The 19,144-nt window shown below is 44.4% G+C and overlaps 1 protein-coding gene across 2 annotated transcripts in view; it reads right to left on the bottom strand.

Moving 5' to 3' along the window:
- MYO5B (myosin VB) overlaps positions 1-19,144 on the bottom strand; it is a 344,955-nt gene that overhangs the window by 211,048 nt on the left and 114,763 nt on the right. The window contains exon 1 of one of the 2 annotated variants that reach the window (XM_046671363.1): positions 11,344-11,373. The exons of the other annotated variant lie outside the window; for it this stretch is intronic. Within the exon in view, the coding sequence (XP_046527319.1) occupies positions 11,344-11,358 (15 nt within the window). The 5' untranslated portion in view covers positions 11,359-11,373. Of the gene's footprint in view, positions 1-11,343; positions 11,374-19,144 lie in introns of those variants that run through there. 2 annotated transcript variants of the gene reach the window in all.

Below are 19,144 nucleotides of genomic sequence, written 5' to 3'. Positions count from 1 at the left end.
TCTGAGCCTGTTTCTTCAGTTATACAGTGGGGTAAAAATGAGAAGTACCTCATGAAGTGTTGTCAGCATTATCCAGTGGTGATGATGGTTATGATACTGTAGACTGTGCAGTCTAAAAGGAAGGATCCTGTGGGATCTCGCACAGCATCAGGGTAGGGGAATGGGAAAATAACAAGCCTTAGGTGTTCCATGTGACTGGGATCCTCCGGATGTCCTGTGAGTGACAGTACATAAGTAGCCATGCTTTGCTTTAAAATCAGTACCTGCATCTAGCCTACTTCAACTCCGCAACCTGAGAGAAGTGATTCTCAACTCTGGCTAGCATACAAGAATTATCTGTAGATCTTTTAAGAAAAAAAGCCCATGTCCCAAACTTGAATAAACCTCTGGGAAAAAGAGGAGAGAGAACACTGGAAACACTGATGCCCTGGAATTATTATTAATGCCACCTCCGTAACCTTATGCTAATTTAAGTACTTTAATCATTTCAACTTAGTTTTAGAACTGAGGTAAGATAAGCAGGGTTGTTACTAATATTCCATAAAAGAGAAAACTGAGGGTACAAAGCACTACACAACCTCCCCATGTTCACAGTGAACAGCTGAGTTCGGAGTAGAACCAGAGGAAAGGTCTCAGACTCTGAGTCCTCCGCTGTCCCCCTCATGGAGAAATACTGACTTTCTTACAGCAGCCCAGGTCCCACAGTATATATTTTATACAGGTGAAGTGTCTCGTAATTACCCATGAAAAAGTGCAAACATCCATTTACAATGACACACCCAGTTAAGCCGCCAGGTAGTTTCAGAGCTAAGAATCGGGTCGAGTGAAGTTTCGGTTGCTACGTAGCCACGACTGGAAGCAAGGCAGTCAGGGCACAGTCCCCCGGGGCGTGAACAAGAGGGGACCCCACAGCTTAAGGTGGTGGCTGACCCGATAAACTGCCTGTCCATTCCTATTCACATTTAGGGCACAGGGAGCAGGCACACTGTCCGCCTCGTTCATGGCTGTGCCCCTTGTGCTAACATGATGCCATGGTTTAGCAGGCACTCAAGAACTGCTCCATAACTGAAATCAGCGCTCTGGTTGGGGGTGGGGACAGGAGCCCTTTTGATAAAACAGAGAAAGTACTCAGGAGCACTTGCTATTCAGGACATGAATTTCATTCTAGAACTCATTGAAGAAGACACAAGATCAAGTTAGTGAGCTTCCATCCCTCAAGAAGCATAGAAGCCACTAAATTTCTCCATATGGGACCAGTCTGAGAAAGATCATAGAGAGAAGCAGCAACAAACAAAAGTCACCAGCACAAACGTGAGTAAGGGGATAGGCTGTGGGTTTCAAGGGAAAACATAATCGTTAAAAGGCAGGGAGGTGAGACCTGGAACTCAGGCCGCCTGAAGCCCGAAAGATCACACCCAGCGAAAGAACAGCAAGCTGCTTCCCCAGCCTTGCCTGGAGCCCCAGGTCCCAGCACAAACTGCTGCAAGGGTGTGCTGAGAACCACAGAGCTGAGAGACTATAGAACCCTCGAGGCCAAAGTACGCATGCCCCTTTATAAAAGGACGGGCATTCCATAGCTCAGTTCTTTAGTGAGGTTAGGAAAACACACTTAGACACTTAAACACAGCTCAAAACTGTCATAAATAGTGTCCTCCTTTTGGTGTAAGTGTGTCCATTTTGAAGCTTCTCCTGTTAAAGCAATAGTTCTATGGAGGGGGAAGCAAGAAAAAACACTTCCAAACTAAGCTAATAGTTTCCTCTTAGCACCATCACAAGAGCAGTTTCCCCTGGTACCAGGTGCCTAGTAGGGTACTGCCATGTTGAAAGAACTATGAAAACAACTTACCCAGCAGCCCTGTGGTAGGGAGTGGGTCACACTTCATTCTTTTGCAATAGTAGGAGTCTGGAGGACAAAGACCAGGCTTTTTACCCTATCTGAGCTGAACTTGCCACAATCCTCTGCACAGTTATTGATGTCTGAAGATTGTGTTCACAGGCCCAGATGCCAACTGCATCCTGAACCCAGAGGTGATGAATAGTCCCCCAAATTTAGGGCACCAAAGTCAAGACCATCCCAACCAGTATGTCACCCAGCATCTACCCTTCGCATCAGTGAGCTCCCACCAGGAGAGCAAGGAGGTTAACATTCAGGTATCAGGTACTAGCCTCAACTCCCATCCCAGCCTCAGCTTCCTCATCTGAAAAGTGGAGAAATATCTTCCATATTCGAGTTGCTGTTAGGATCAAATGAAATGATGCATATAAAACATTTAGCACAGTATCCAGCACAAAGTAAGTGCTCAATAGTTATTGTTACTATGGCAGGAACTCAGGCCCTGGGAGTGAATGGGACGTGGAGACCTCCCTCTAGGAGAGCACAGCCAGAGCCACCTAGTCCCAACAGAACCACGTGCACACAATGCCATGGGAACAGAGAGGCTCACCCCTGCCAGTCTTTCCTGCGTTAGTTAACACCTCCTCCACCAGCAGAAACTCAAGCTTCCTGGGTTCTGTTTACTCATCCCACTACAAACTTCCTGGTACAGTAATAACCTTCCCTTTTCCCCAAATGCTCTCCACTGGGAAGCTCCCTGTGACTTAGAGCCAGAGAGAATTATATGTACATATACTGTTTATCCAGAGCGGACGAAGTAACTGGAAATCCACGCCTGATTTCTGGGCCAATCAGGTAGGTTTCTGAGGCTCAACCCAGACCTCTTCTGAACTTGCTCCATGTTCTTTCCTAAGAGAGAGAACCAAGTTAAGCCGAATGCTGGGAGGAATTTAAGGCATGGAGATTGGGAGCGCAAAAAGCCACTCAGCATCCTTGGGGTAAAGGAGGACAGAAAAAGCAGAGAAGCAAACTTCATTCTGTAACGTATTAGATGCACAGTTAAACAGCATAGTTACAGTGAAACCCAATACTTCCCATCACGTCAATGAAACGAAAGTCAAACATACCAAAGGCAGCTCAATCTACATATTTCTGGCACTGGGCATCACAATCATATTTTTGATCTTTGCTATCCTATATGCTCACAGCACTATGTCTCCTCAACCCAGTCTTTTGAGGAAAGATTCAACTCTTTCTGATCTCTGATTACATCATCAGTCACAATTTATGTCTTAATCCACATTTTCTATCTGTGTTTGAAGCTAATGAAGAACCAAGTCTCTGTGTGGCTTTTGTAGGCAAAATTTACCTGTTTACTGCCCTGCAGATGTTGTTAATAGAGTAAGCAGTATGTCCTCAAATGATAAATGGACGAGACGGCAAGTGCCCTGATCTTCAGGGAACATTGCTGAGTCATTTTATCCAGCCAGTTTATACCAGCAAAGCACTTGTTGATGATGGGAGCTGCTGTGATACCAGAGGCTTAGAAATAGCTGTAGAGTAGAGTGTAGATGTTGAAGTTTTGGAAAGATCACTGAAAGTTCCCCGATTAGAAGCGGTATGTCTACGGCAAGTCAGTTCTGTAAGGCTGCACTGTTACATCCATTTAACCTGCTTGCCTAAGAAGCTAAAAAGGAAGACTTACTCAAAGCAAGTACATTTCATGCAGCTAAATACACGTCTGGATCCTATCAAGAAGCTAAAGCTTTGTTGAAATCCTACTTCCAGCAACATGACTACATCTCTTGGACTGCAAATTCTCTCTACAAGGAGCAATGTAAGTCAGGTTACAAACGTAAGTCATTTAATAGTTTTCCAGAGCACGCCACCTTCACTTCCACATAAGCTCTGTGAAATACCCCTACTTTTCAAATCCATGCATGACCATTACTGGATGGTTGCTTTTCCCTTTTGTCCTGTAGGTGTACACTCCTGATCTTCACAATCAAAGACCGGTATACTGCTTTTCCCAAAGAAACAGTCTAACAGTTCACGATACCATAATGTTTATTAAAAGGCACAGCCCTAGAAATCTTCACCAAGTTCCAGTTAAATCTGTTTGCTTCCACTTTTTAAATTTAAAACCTCTTCCATTATTTGATCTCTCTAAGCAATCAAAGCCAGCGCTGCCTGAAGTCATTTCAGGCTAAGCTGTCTTCTGCAAACAAAAGTTCAGTGATCAAAATTAAGTAATTGCAAGAATGCATTCATTGGAACACTACTATTTTCTGAGGAAAAATTTAGGGGAATTGCCCTGTGCCTCTGGACACATCAGTACGTTCATTTGCTTTTCCTTTGTCTTTAAGAGATCATCTATCTTAGAACTTAAATGCCTTATATACTTGGCATTTGGGACTCAAGCCAGCTCTCAATCTTCCTTTTATAGAATGAAGCACACTAGCCTCCCCATCCCCGAGTATTCACACACTTCATCTTTGAAGTGAGTCAATATTCTTCAGCTGGTGCATGTCCCCCACAAGCTACAAGGCCCACCAACCAGAACATAGATTCTAGTTCATTCACTCACCAGTAAGTATTTATTGAACATCTACCATGTGACGGGTACTGTGCAAGTGCTAAGACACAGTGAAAAAAATACAGGTCCCTATCTTCAAGGATGCCAGACCACATTATGCAACTAATCTACTACAATGGTTGTAACTGCTTCAAGAGCGCAGAAATTCACAGCATACAATAGGGGACCTAGCCTAGTCTGCATCATCAGGAAAGGCCTCGCTGAAAAAGCCAGATTCAAGCTGAAACCTAGATAGTAAAGAGTTGGCTAGGCATGGTGGAGAGAGAGGGGTGTTCTAGGCTGAGACATGATCTGTGTCACAAGCCTCGTGCAGGAAGGAGTAGAGGTCCCTGAACAACTAACAGAAAGCCAGTAGGGGTGAGACACAGTACAGAGGAAAAGGGCTCAAGATGATGCGGGGGAGAGATGCAGGAGGTTCTTAGGAACCACATTACAGATTTTTTCAATTATTCCATGGCCAATGGAAAACCATGCATGGGCTTTAAATATGAAGAGGGACACGGTCAAAACTGCACAATTAATGGATCAGTACTTACAGATTGATGTGTAAGGAAACAGAATCCTCGACATAAGAGCGTAGTTAAATCTTCCAATGTGCATGCTCTGCATCCTGCCCCACTGTCCTCAGTGAGCACTCACAACGAAAATGAAACCAAGGGCATCGTTTAATTCTGCCTCGTCCCCAAACAAGCCGTCTTCGAAATTCTGTTCCTAAATATTCCTATTTCATTTACTCGATACTTTACCATTCCAGACTGCTAAACTGTCATTTCCACCACACTTCTTTAGTGATACACAGCTTCTGATTCCTCTTTACCCCTGTATTATTTTATTTCATCTTCACCCAGGTCTTCCAACTCTTTTCCACTGTATTTTTCAACATGGAACTTATTTGGAGTTTCAGAGAGCTGAGTGGAAAAAACTAATGCTAAGAATGAAAAGGCAATGTTCAATCTGGGTACATTAGGAAACAGGCACAGTAATAGCATCTAAAATTCTGTCGCCTCAGGGGAAAGGGAAAAATGTTCCAGAACCAACACACACACTCACCGAGCAGCAGCCACGAAACTGATTGTGACTTTACAGCCAGGAAGTTAAATGGGTGTCTGCTGCTTAAATCACCATTAACCAAAGACCTTAAAATGATGCCTCTGATTTCCATCCTGGTGCTGAGAGGAATTACTGAGCAGCCACTATCAATAATGCATCCTGCCTATTTGGAACAGAGTCATTCTTTGGAGAGTTCTATTCAGTGTTAATATCAAACAAATTTGCTGTCAGATAGCCACAGATTCCCCAGGATGATCACAGCCAACTCATTGACTCTACGCCAAATGATTGTATTTTAAAGACCGATTCAGGTTTTATACTGAAGTGTCGCTTCAGGTCCAGTTGAAAAGTGGGTCTGCAGCTTGAGAGAACTGCTGTCCTGACCCTCTATGTTACTAACCAGAAAAGACTTTGGAGAGTTCCAGAAAAATAGCAGAGGACAGAGGTGGTTGGTGTGAAATGCACCCTTTAGACACTCTTCTCTGAAAGATTCTGGGCATATGTGGGGGGGGACTCATCTCAATGAGAAAACTTAAAGTGAGAGAACGTGGGTTCATCCTCTCAGTCTGAAACTTCCCTGCCCCCCCAAATAGGTATCAATCATCACGAAAAACCATTTGAGAAGGAGGTATGAAATGAGCGAGGGGATCACCATTACTTCCTGTTGAATTTGTACATGGGTCATCTATTGCTGGACCTAATTTTTGATGTAGGAGTGGAAGTCTCTGCCTACTGCCTCTTTGACTCACCTGAATGGCAGGAACACACCATTAGGTGAGTGGTGCTGCTCTGGAACGCTATTGCTCAGGGTCTGAGTTATCATGGCTACTATTAAAAACACAGTGACCCATGAGGGAAGGTGACAAAGAAACACTCCAGGCTTGCTGGTGCTGTTCACCTTACCAAGTATACTACAAGCACGTTCTAGAAGAGTTATGCACACAACACTTTTGACTGGAAACATTTTAAACCCAGAGAAGCTCAGAAACCGAGACAACATGAGGAAGTCCCATTTCCCAACAAAATTCTCACTTTCATACAAATGCCTCATGCACTAGATAACCAATAAGCTTTTGGCAAATGCAGAAGGGAGTCATGGTGGGTGTTGCATCCCAGGTACACAAGGCAAGGTGTTCAATTGTCCAGATTCTGGACAAAGTCTGAGTCACTGTTCTTTCTGGTCCATTTAGGTGTTAAAATAGGGGTGCATTCCAGGTCTACAGTTCTAGCCTAACCCAGTGGCCTCTGCCACTTTCCTGTTTCCAAGGTCTTCCTGGAGACCCAGCACAGCACAGATGAGAGTTTAGGGGAACATCACAACGGAACAACCACAACATCTCCAACAAAGGTAAGTGATCCGAGAAGTCCCCACCTTCAACAAACTGAAAACGTACAAAAGGAAAGAAAAGCAACCAGTCCAGTTCTGGACACAGGGTGAGTCATAGTTATTCTTTCCAAGACAACTGAGAACACAGAGCTGAAAATGTCCAGCAAAATCCAATTGTGTCTTGGTGTGTTGGTCTGGAAGGCAGGTTGCCAAGGGTACAGACCTCCCTCGGCATCCAAATAGAGCTGCCTTGGATAAATTATTCAAATTCTCCAGGCCTTGGTCTTCCCAATGAGTAGGGTTAACTAAAAGAAGCTCTAAACACTATGTCTGCACTTATCATTCAACTACCTCCCTGTTTCTCAGTAAGAGGGCTGCCTATGGCAAAAGTCTTTTCATGTCGACCTCCAACACATCCATGGAAAGACCATGGTTTGTGACTCGAAAGAAAGGCCTCTCTCTGATCTCAGAGACCACAGGAACCCAGTGTTTTGTTTTTAGATAAACAAGCTTCTCTCCTTATTTAGCAGGTGAGGGAAACAAGGCCCCCAGAAAATCAGTACCTAACACAAGAGCACAATGCTCTCTAGAGTCAAAAAAATGTCCTAAGAACCAGCAGTAAATGGGTGAAAGAAGAAAAGTTCCCTGATAAAAAATAATCACTAGATGTTTAAAATAGACCACTTATTGGCCCTTCCCTCTCCTGCTGGATCCACCATCTGCTTGTGTTTAACACAGCTCCTTCATATTTTGGTTAACGCTTAGCTCTGGAGTCTGTTTTTACTGCTGACAGAAGGATGAAGAATAGTATCATGTTATGACAGAGTTCCACCCCTCACAGCTGAGATATTAAATCACCAAAATGTCACTAAGTTTCTCCCTGCAAAGTCCAAACATTCCATCCCCACATTCAAGGGCTTCATACGAGCTTAATGTTGTCCAGCCTCATTATCCACTAGCCCACAGCTGGACGAGGCACACTGTCCACTGTTCATCTGTAGTATCCTCCTTTCCATTCACGTCTTGCACATGCTCATCCCCACTGCCCCACTCCTAAGTGCTGTGCAGCTAGGAAAGTACTTTATTTAGAAAGTGTATCGCAGCTTTCAAAGAGCTTTCACAAACATGTAGTCTTAGAATTCCATGAGAGACAAAGCATAAGTGCTCCTAGACACATTTTACACATGAAGGACACTGAGACCCAAAGAGAGTAAGGGACTTGGCCAACTAGGGCCCCTAGAAAAGAATGGGACCCAGAAACAGAGCTGACTCCCCAACTACTGTTGCTTTCACCCCTCCAAGCCCTACCCAATATTCAAAGCTTAATTGAAGAATTACAATCAGTCACCAAGACCTGTCAGTTCAACCCTATTCACTCAGGCACCTAGAACACGCCAGATACTGTTGACATCTCCTTCTACTTCAGCACCTTCTCTAGATTCCCACTCTGCTGCCTCAGTTCAGGACTTCATCTTTTACCTGAAATATTACAATCTATTCCTAATTGGTCTTCATGCCTCCAATCTCTCCCTACTCCAACTGACCTTCTAGACAGCTTGCTTCTGGAACAGTCAACTGGGGTGAGAGTAGGGGACAAAACTGTCCTCAGGGGACATTTGGCAGTGTCTCCAGACATTTCTAGTTGTCACAACTGGGGCGGGAAGGCTGGTGGTGCTACTGACATCTAGGAGGTAGAGACCAGGATGCTAAACATCCTACAATGCATGGGACAGCCCCCACAACAAAGAATTATCCAGCCCCAGATATCAATAGGGCCAAATTGAGAAACTGTTCTAGAGTTATCATCCTAAAAAATAAAAATAAAAACAAAAAACTCCTCATTCCTCATGAAGTCATTCCTTTACTTAAAAATGTCCATGTTATTTATAGGACAAAGTTCATACAAGACTGTTCACAATCTGGCCCAAATGATTTTTCGGACCTTCCCCTCCACTATTCCTACCCTCCTGCCACACTAACCTTCTATTTCCAAATACTTCACCAGCTTTCCTGTCTGTGTGCCTTTGCTCGTGCTTCTTCCTCCGCCTCAAATATCTTCCTCCCTTCCCCACTGCTATTCCCCCTTTAAGGTCCAGCTTGAGCATTACTTCCTTTGTTGAGCCTTTTTGTTTCCGCTAGTCCAAGCGGTCTCTCTCCTCTATGTTTTCACTATAACAGCCGTTAATTGTATTACATTCACTTGACAGGTTTTTCCCTTCCCTCTAGTGTAGGAATAAAATGTCATTTATCTTTATGTCCCACACATATAGAAGAGGGCCTGGGAAGTACTTCAGTCGGTGCTGGTTGAATGGATGAACTCCAGCACTGCAGATTCTTGCTTCTCATAGCGAGAAACTACAGCCTCTTTCCCGGCGGAAATGCTAAGTATAGTACTATCTAACTAGCCCGTCAGCACAGGGCTGTCGCCAGCTTGAACATCTGGGCACAAGGAGAAGCAGCTTTGTCTTCGAACTTCTACACGAGGTCTGATGATGCTGCATTTCTCTCTGCAGAGTTAGCAATAGCCACAGCTCCTGTAACTTCTTAGGTCTTATCTGTCAGAACTCCTCGTTCTGTGAGAATTTCTGGGTTCTGCAGATTTAGAAAACTTTGATTCAATGGGTGTGTTAAATAAATGTAATGTTTTGTGTTTCTGGAAGAACACCAAAACCAAGATCCTTAGCACAGGTCTAACAGTTATAGGGTGCACCCAAGAGACATTTTAGAAAGTCCCAGGCTCCTGCCCTGTTCTCAAAGGACAGATCAACAGCTGACCTCCAGGATGCGCTGCATCACACAGACTATCCATCTTCCGTCACTGAGAACAAGCAACACCCACAAAGCTTAGGCTAAAGGGAAACAGGAGGAACTAGAAGTCATCAAGATCTCCTAGGCGCCTCCAGGCCCGGTTAATTCTGCAGGGACTCCCCTCAAAACCTCTCTGTGGGCTCCAGAAAACACTGAAGTCAGCCCTGAAGAAACTGAATGCTATGGAGAAGGGGTACTCTGACTGCCCAGGCAAAAAGTAGCCAGAATCTATTTGCAGCTTCCGTAACCAGAAACCACTAAAAAAAGAAAAAACCGTAAACAGTACTTAGCGTTTGCCTCCAACCTGTGAGGACAGAGGAAAGAGGCCATAGTCCAGCTGAGGCTCTTACATGCTTCAAGGATCCAGTGCCACGTCTGGAAAGCACCTTAAGCTGATAGAAAAGCAGCACAATTTGTGGAAGAGACGACAGTAACAATGAATGGTCTCATGTTCAGGGAGTACGGCCTGAAGAAAAGTTAGAAATGGGGGCTGACGTCTGAATGCCGGTCTCAGCCCTGTCACTAACTGCTGCGTGACTGGGACAAACTGTGTCTTCACTGACAAAGACTCACTTTCTTCCTCAGTTTCCTCATTTTCAGGAACTGCCTGTCCCACCTCACAAGGACATCAAAGGAGAATAATTCCAATCCAATCCAATTCCAAGATAGTAAACCCCTCCTAGGGCCAAAGATGATGCTGCCAGGCACTGTGGAGGGAAGAAGTCCAAGATATGTTTTTGCCCTTGGAGAGCTAAACAACATTCTTAAACAGACAACGCGTAAAAAAGGAAGCATTAATCATCAATTAAAGGTAAGTGGCAGGATGCAGAGTTACTGGAGATCAGCACAGAATGAAACCCAGTTAGTGGTACCAGTCCTCAGAGATGCTGAAATGGAAGCTCACTCTAGCTGGACATCCAGGAGGAGTCCCTGAACAGAACTTGACCTGCATGACCAGAAGCAGCTGTGGGACAAAGGCCGATATTCCAGGCAGGAGAGTGCAAGGCCATCAGCTGGGTTGAACTAGGGACTTACGGGCAGGTGTGGTGAGAGGTAACTTCAAAAAGGCAGGTCAGAGTCACATCCCAGCAGAGGACTTAATTCCCAGCTAAGATTCTCACCTAATCCTCTCCGTGGGAGACGCCAGAGAAAGTTTATGAGCAGTTGGCTGGTGAGTATAAAATATGTTTATAGCTGTCGAGCATTATACAAATGCAAACTGTTATCATTGCTATTCTTGGCACCTACTGAAGCCCTGCACTGTGTAAAGGGTGCCCAGATGGCAGAATAAAAACATTAAAAGATAGACCAGTGAATAATTTATATCAGTTTAATCACTTAAAAATACTCTGCTTCCAGATGGAACTGGCAAGATAAGAAAAGCCCAGAACTTCTGGAAGCTAAGCAACTAAAATCAAACCAGTGTCTTCCTCTACACGAACGTACTGTTAGAAGCCAGGTTTCCGAAACAACTCAGCTTTCTTGACCAAACTCTGGTCTTCCTCCCTCCCCGCTTCCTTCCTTCCTTGTTTAGTTCACTAATTCTTCCCTCTCTCTATAAAATCCTGACGGAATCCTACGGCTGCTCTCACACATGTAACACAGCGCCCCCCTTTGCACTGAGATCCAGACCTACATATCCAAGTCAATGTTTTTATTGTAGTATCTAATATGTATCAAGAGTTCAAAAGGCCAAACAGGGACTTGGAATCCTATCCTACCCCTCACCTGTTTCTTTCCCATCTCAGAAAAGGATACCTCGATCCACTTGGTTGCTCAAGCCAAAAGCTTAGAGGTTGTCCTGGCTTCCTTTCTTTCTCTCGTATCCACATCCAATCCATCAGCAAGTCCCGTTAGCTCTGTCTCCAAAAGATATCCTGAACCTGACACTTCCCCATTCACCCTGTCCCTTCCATTCCCTCCTGGACTGTTCTACACCCTCTGACCTGGTCTCTGCTTCACTCTCAACCCCTAACAATCATTCTCTAAAGAGCAGTCAGCCTTGTTGTTGTTTTTATAAGTACATCAGATCATGTCACTCCCCTCCTTAAACTTTTGCACTGCGTTAAGAATAAAATCTGAACTCCTCATTGAGGCTGTCAAGCCCTGCATGTCCTTTCCACCAACCCTATCCCTTTCCATCCCCCAGCACATTGCGCTCTAGCCACATGGGCCTGTTTTTTCTCAGGGCCTTTGAATTTGCAACCCTCCTTCAGCCTCCCGTGGCTCTGCCTTGTCATAAATCTCAGCATAAATATCATCCTTCTAAAGAGACTTTCCTGACCAATTAATCTAAAAACAGGCCCTGTTAATCACTTTCTCCCATGCCCCCTTGTATTTTCTTCATAGTATTTATCTGAAATGGGGTGTTCATCTCTTGCCTATCTCAGGGTCATAAATGTAAGCTCCAGGAGGTTAGAGACGTATTTTGTTCAAGGGTACATCTCCAGTGCCAAGAACAGCACCCAGTGTACAACAAGCGCTCAAATATTGGCAGAGGAACCAAATCTGAGTTAGAACAGCCATGTTTATTACAGATGCTTCCCCTCTGGAGGAAATGGGAGCATTCCAGTTGTCCTTGCTCCAGTGCTAAGGTTCAGACTGGAGAGAGGTCTCTGGATTCCATGGGTGTGGGGAGACTTCACAGAAAAGAGACAGGATAGAGAACAACAAGAGATCTCTCAGGTACATGCCAAGACACTGAAGAATCCGTGTTTTAAGCATCTACTGGGCAGTGAGAAGTATGGGGGGAGGGAGGCTGACACACAGGAGCAGCATCACTAATTCCATAGCATGACTTAGTCTACTATTTCCCTTCTTCACAGCAGGTTAAAGAAAGATTGGCTTTCCTGAGCACCACCGTGAGTCAATCTTCATACCAAGCATTTCTATCTGTTATCATTTAACCCTCATAACTCTTCCAGTGAAGCACTATATCCCTCTTTTCTATAAATGCTGGGGCTGTAGCCCACAGAAGGTGCATCTCTCTCTGCCCAAGGCCATGCAGCAATGGCAGAGCAAGCCGGATCCCAGTGTGTTTGAGGTCTTTCCCTTTCCACTCACTCTGTACTGTGTTCCCCAAGGAAACCAGGAGCTTTTGGATTCAAAGTAGCATGTGCTCAAGGCAAGGAGAACACAGCACAGGAAGCCCAAGTCCCCTATAAACAAGCTGTGATACTCAGTTTGGCTCAAGGAGAGACAAGCTTTTGTCCCTATTGTGAGTATGCAGCCAGAAACCTGGGCCAATGACTTCTGGCTCCCAGCACTCCTTCCTGTCACCACCACCCCGTTTCCAAAGATAAATATCGGTGGCAATGTGAAGCTCTACCATAAACGTACATCAGGCCAGGGCATGCCACGCTGCAGAATGATGAGAAGGGTTGGACTCCAGCTCAGCAACTCCTACTGCAAATTGCAATCTGAATCCAAGAGTGTCTCCAGGATAACTCCTGTTAACCCTCCACTGACATCTCCTGGATGATCTCATTACTTGAAAAATAGCCTCAAATGAAGCCACAGCTGTGAGGGCAACAAGAAGGAAGCGTTGGCAGCCTGTTTCTTTCTTTTTCATTTTTTTTAATTGCAAAAGGTGTGTCAAAGAGAAGTCTTTAGCAGAGGCAGAGCTCATTCACTGCTGAGGGGAAATGCTAAGCATGAATTCAAGATCCTTCCCCTGGCTGTGCCAACTGAATGGAAAGTGAGCCAGTCGTGAGCTTACACACTTGAAGCGGCAGCAATGGACTGTCATACTATGTTCCCTCTATTGGAGAGGTATGACTTGCTGCAGTGGGATGGAGGCAAAAAGAGGAAGGAGGGAAAGGACTGACAAAACGGAAGAAAAGGGAAAAAGAGAAAAAGTGGAGGAAAAAAGTATATTAATTCCTAGCAATAGTGTACTAGCTAATGGTCAACTCCTTTCTGTTCAGAATTGGTCAATAGGGGTCAAGATTCCAATGAGCTAGTTCAGGGATCCATTCACTTGGGCGTTAACAGCCTTCTGCCCTTAGGAAAAGGCATGGGTACGAGTGACCCAAACCAGCACATACTCTGGTTCTATGGCATCCCGTGGCCAACTTTGTACAGCAGTCCAGCGGCAAAGGAAAGCACCAGGTGCATACACATCTGCAGTAATGCCTCCCAAGCTCCTCAGAACTCTGAACTCATCAGGACACACCAGGCATCCATTCCTGCCCTTTCTGCCCCTGTTATAATACAGCCACAGTCTTGTCGTATTCCTAGAAATGACAAAGGCGATTCAGTAGTTGGTCTAGATAAGACACTTCCAAAAGTTGGCCATGAACTGATGCGTTCTAGGCCATGGCACCCTTCTCGTATAAACTGGCCCTGGGCAGGAGTGACTGGCTAGCTCTATTCACAGTCTTCAACAGCCGGACATCTAAACCATTGCCTCTGCTACCTTCCAGCTCCTTTAAGAAAAGGCCAATAAAACAAACAGAAGTTACTCAAGTTTGGTTCTCAGAGTTTGTCCAGAATATTCCCAATTGAGTGAAGTAACATTAAACAAGTTTGACAATGATTGTGATAAAACTAGACAGGACACTCATGCTTTGCTCTGTGTTACACTACAAATAAAGAAATCCAAACTAACAAATTTGTATTTAAAACCAAACCAAACAAGATAATAGTATAAAATAAAATTTTGGATATTTTTCTTCATTACAAATATTCTTTAAATATATTCCCTTTTGATTTCTATAAGGATGCCAACTGTCTTTATATGCAAGGGACTACTCTTTATGCTGAGATTATGTCCTTGAAAAATGTCTTCTCTTTTAAGAAAAAAATGGGGATGTAAATTGCAGTTAGGGTTTTTTGTTTAGGGTCAAAAAAAGCTGAAAACCTACATCAGTGACTTGTCATCAGACTTTCTTTTTGTTTTTACTAGCTCATGAAATCCAAAGTCTGGGAACTACTGGTCTACGTGTTCAGGTTGTGGAGCACACCACTGCTTGGAGTATAAGCAGGGTTCTAGAAACCACAGATGCTTGCTACTTTACTGCATGCCTGATTACAACTAAGAAATCCTTCTCTAAGAGAAATGAGACTATAAACTCAAAGTGGCCCTAGATCCAGCCACTTACCTCATGCCTGTCATGTGCTAACAGGTGATCAAGACAAGAAAATTAGGTCAAAGATTCAGTGGTCAAACACACTTCAGGAATGCCGCATGGTCCATTTATTTCTTATAGGTTCATAATGCTCATCTGCCCATTCAAGGTTCCGAAAGGTCCTGCATTTAAAAAGTCTGCTTAATCAGAATTTCTCAATTATATTTTAAAGGAACACAACTTCTGGAGAGGTATTCCTGTTCCATGAAACACACTTTGGGAAACAAAGGCACAGAGAGAAGAGCAATTCAACAGGAGCCAGGAGCCCTCTCTGCTTCTGACTTGCTCTGTGACCTGGGAACAAGACACCCTCTTCACACCAAGGCTCTATGTTCCTACTATAAGTTTCCTCTTCCAGCCACTTTGCTGGTCCCTACATGCTACAATAAATAATACATCTGTTGGCCTCTAGTCAACACTCTCCATGAACCAGAAATTCCCATTATCACCAAAAACCTGAAACTAAGAGGAAAAGAAACACACAGGTTAGCTCACAAAGCAGCACGCCTGGACTTGGGGAGGCAGGGCAGTCAAGGAAGCAAGATTACAACATAGGAGCCAGGCCAGTAATGAATTCTAGGGAAAGTGGGAATACTCCCTTTACCCTAAGTCAACCCATCTCCTCAAGGTCAAGGCTTATACCAGAGTTTCCAAGTAAGTATCCAATTCTTGTTTAAGTGCATACCCTACTGGAGGAGGTCCTACAGGTGAAAGGCACGAATGAGCCCTCGATAGCTTCTGACAAGTAAGCTCCAGGTCCCTGAGCACCTTGGGAAGCAGACTTCCACCTAGGTCCCTTTGCATCAGGCTGGGCACACCATCACATGCCATTCAGTCTTATTACACCATATTGACAAAAGTGTGAAAGCACATTTTGGCGGGTTTTAAGGTGAACTGTTCTACCTAAGTCCCCAGAAGGCAGGAGAGGGTAGATTCATACTGTTCACCCACTAGAGTTCTGATGGGCATGTTTCACTTGATAGTGCATGAGAATTTGAAAGAGTGATCAACTTTAGTCATCAGGGAAATGCAAACTAAAAACACAAGATACCACTATATGCCACCATGATATATACTCACCAGAACAGCTGAAACAAAAAAGACAGAAGCAAGCATTGGCAAAGATGTGAGACAATCCGAGTTTTCATACACTGTTCCTGGAAGTGTAAACAGGTACAACCACTTTGGAAAACTATTTGGCAGTATCCACGGCTGAACACAATATCCCCTATGACACAGCAATTCCACTCCCAGATAAGTACTCAACAGAAATGCATACATACATTTACCAAGACAGGTCCAAGACTATTCCCTGCAGCATTTTTCAAGTGCCTACAATTGGAAATAACCCAAATATCCATCAATATTAGAATGGGCAAATAAATTCCAGGATATTTTCACTGTAGTATACCATACATCAATGATAATAAAGAAACTACAACCATATGCAACAAGGATAAATTCCAAATATAATGTAGAGTGAAAGAATACAGATACACACTAAATTATTCCATTTATACCAGCTTCAAAAACAGGCAGAGGTAAGCAGTGGTGTTAGAAGTCAAGATACAGTTACTCTTGGAAAGAGTACAGCAACTGCCAGGGTTCACCAAGGAAGTTTCTGGGGTTCTGGTAAGTTCTGAGTCTTGTTCAGGGGCTGGTCACAGGGGTGGGTTCAAAATGTGACAGCACATCAAGTTGTAGCCTTATGATTTATGTATTTTTCTGAATAGGTGTTTTATTCCAACAAAATATTTACTAAAGAAGTTAGTGAATTTTGCATTCTGTTGTACAACCTCTTCACATGTGTGTCTATATTATTTCAGCTTTTCCCAAAATCTTTCAGTAAAATTCACATTCTAGGAAAATGTGCCACACTTCACCTGTGGCTTCTTTTCCCCCACAGATATTGCCACATACCCCCCAGGTATGAGAAGGTGGGGGTAACAGAATCCACCTGTGGGTCCCCGCGGACCAATCACTGTCTTCCTTCCTCCACTTACAAGCTAGAAGCTCTGCCTAATGAAAGCCCTCTTCATTTCCTTCCCTCTGGGCATAGCCCTCTCTCTAGCCCTGGGATAGAGAAATCTCACTCACTTTTAAATACGTTCTAGTCTCACTGACACTGAAGATCATGAATGGATGATTGCGTGAATGGCTGCCACATCTTCTGTACAGCCATTTGCTACTCTCCCAGGTCCCTGGAGAATCCAGGCCTCAAGGGAGAAGGCATTGAGAGAAGGCATGGGACAGGCATGAGCCTCTGCACCAGTGGAATCCGACTAAGTGTGGGGCAAAGCATCTGCTATTTCACCCCTAGGCTACAGTCCAACCAGGGAGTCTCCAAAGGAATGGCTGCCCTCAATTCTGCCTGGGTGAGTCTACACTAGGCAGAGGGTGAGGGAACTGGGGAGTGTCTCAGCAAGCCCTTGGGAGCAGCCCGATTCTACAGTGGTTTGATATCAGTCAACCAGATTACCCCCATTTAACCACCTACAATAGACTGGATGTTTGTGTCCCTCCACCAAATTCACTTGTTAAGTTCTAACACCCAATTAGATGGTATTTGAAGGTAGGGCCTTTGGGAGGTGATTAAATCATGAGGGTGGAGCCCACATGAACAAGATTAGTGCCCTTATAGGAGACTCCAGAGACCTCCCTTGGCCCTTCCACCATGTGAGGCCACTGCAAGAAGACTGCCAACCATGAAACAGGTCCTCACCAGACATCAAATCTGCTGGTGCCTTAATCTGGACTTCCCAGGCCCTAGAACTGTGAGAAATGAATGTTTGTTGTTTAAGCCACCCAGTCCATGATATTCTGTTATAGCAGCCCAAAAGATTGAAGACACTGCCCTTTCTCAAAAGGTCTGCAACTAGGCTCAAGGAGGAAATACGTGAAGGAGGAGGGAAGAGATAACACCCTCACCTCCAGGACAGCCCATCAAGGCATCTACCTTCATCTGAGCAAACCTGCCAGAGAGCCTCTCCTAAATTCTACACCCATTTCTCCACCTGTCCTTCCAAGACTCTCGAAGCACCTATTACTCCAAAGTAGACATTTTTACAAAGCATATGGTGGAAACCAACAGTGACTTTCTCCACAACTGCCCCCAAGAGTTATGGTCTGACGAGAGGCCAGCAGACCTCTATGTGCCATTTATAGGCTGGCCACATTCAACAGAACTCCTGAGTATTAAGCAGTAGAACAAGACAATGGGAAGAGGGACAAACTGAAAAAGACTGCCTCATCAAAATCCTCATTAGAACTGTGCTAAACAATAACTACTTACAGAACATTTGCTATGTGCAAAGCACTGTGTAAGATGCAAGGATGAACCATGTTCCCATGCTAAGAGAAGGTCACAACAGGCATGGGGGCAAAGCCATGCCACTAAGTGTGATGAGGTGTCCTTGCAGCAGGGAGGAGAATATATGAGGGGTCGTTGGTCATCTGAGTCACTTGTCTGCCCATCCCACTCAGTCCAAGGGCCTACATTCTCAAGTTGGGTGTTTCTTTAAAACACTGAATTTGATCATTAAACCTAAAAATGACCAGGAGGTGGGAGCTAAGAAAACTATTTTCATGAGCTAGTAGTAAGCTAAACTTGGAAGACAGTTATGAGTCACCTGAGACTCAGACATGTCTTCCAAGAAAGCATCTGCTCTGCTTTCTCAAGTGGCTTTGCCAGCATTCCCTTCCTCCTCCTCTACCTTCCAACAGGCTGACAAAGCCAGCATTTAGTCAGCCTCTTCAGTGCTTCTCTCCACTGGGGCCAGCAGCCCTCAGGATAAATTATCCTAACCTACAGTCATCAGGGATTGGCTGGCAGTGCTGGGAGAAGACAACCTATTCCCAGAGCCTAAGGGACCCTCAGGTCCATTCTTCCAAATGTGAGGATCCCCAACCCTTAGGAAAACAAAGACCTGCTATTTTTAAACAACTTGCCAACATCCAACAGGAGCTAACTGATGGCTCAGGATGCTGCCAGCTGATTCTCATACTCAACACACAGGTGATTCACCCATCAATGACTGTAAAGGTGGTGGGAAAGGGGGGAAAAAACATAAGAAAAAAGCCCTCATTGTGAAGGTGTACAATCCCTGCACTGTAATAACATTAAAAAGCTCTCTCCAAAACAAAGAGTGACCATATTCTGGGGCGGTTTTGGGGTTTTGTTTTTGACCAAGTAAACAAATCAGGTGTCCTGGGACAGAAAGATTCATATGCAAAAAAAAAAAAGAGTCTTATCTCTGGGCAGTTTTTCTCAGCGCAGATAACATTTAATATTCTGATTCATACACATAACCTTCTCTATCCTCCCTCCGTCATGTAAGCTTTGTCAGAAAATAAAACCTGGAACCCAGAAATTCACAATTGAATACGAAGAAGCAACAGCG

Source organism: Equus quagga, chromosome 9, assembly GCF_021613505.1.
Source record: "Equus quagga isolate Etosha38 chromosome 9, UCLA_HA_Equagga_1.0, whole genome shotgun sequence".
In the NCBI taxonomy this organism is placed as follows: Eukaryota; Metazoa; Chordata; class Mammalia; order Perissodactyla; family Equidae; genus Equus; species Equus quagga.
The sequence above is the reverse complement of the archived record's forward strand: the minus strand, read 5'-3'. Positions and strand labels throughout refer to the sequence as shown.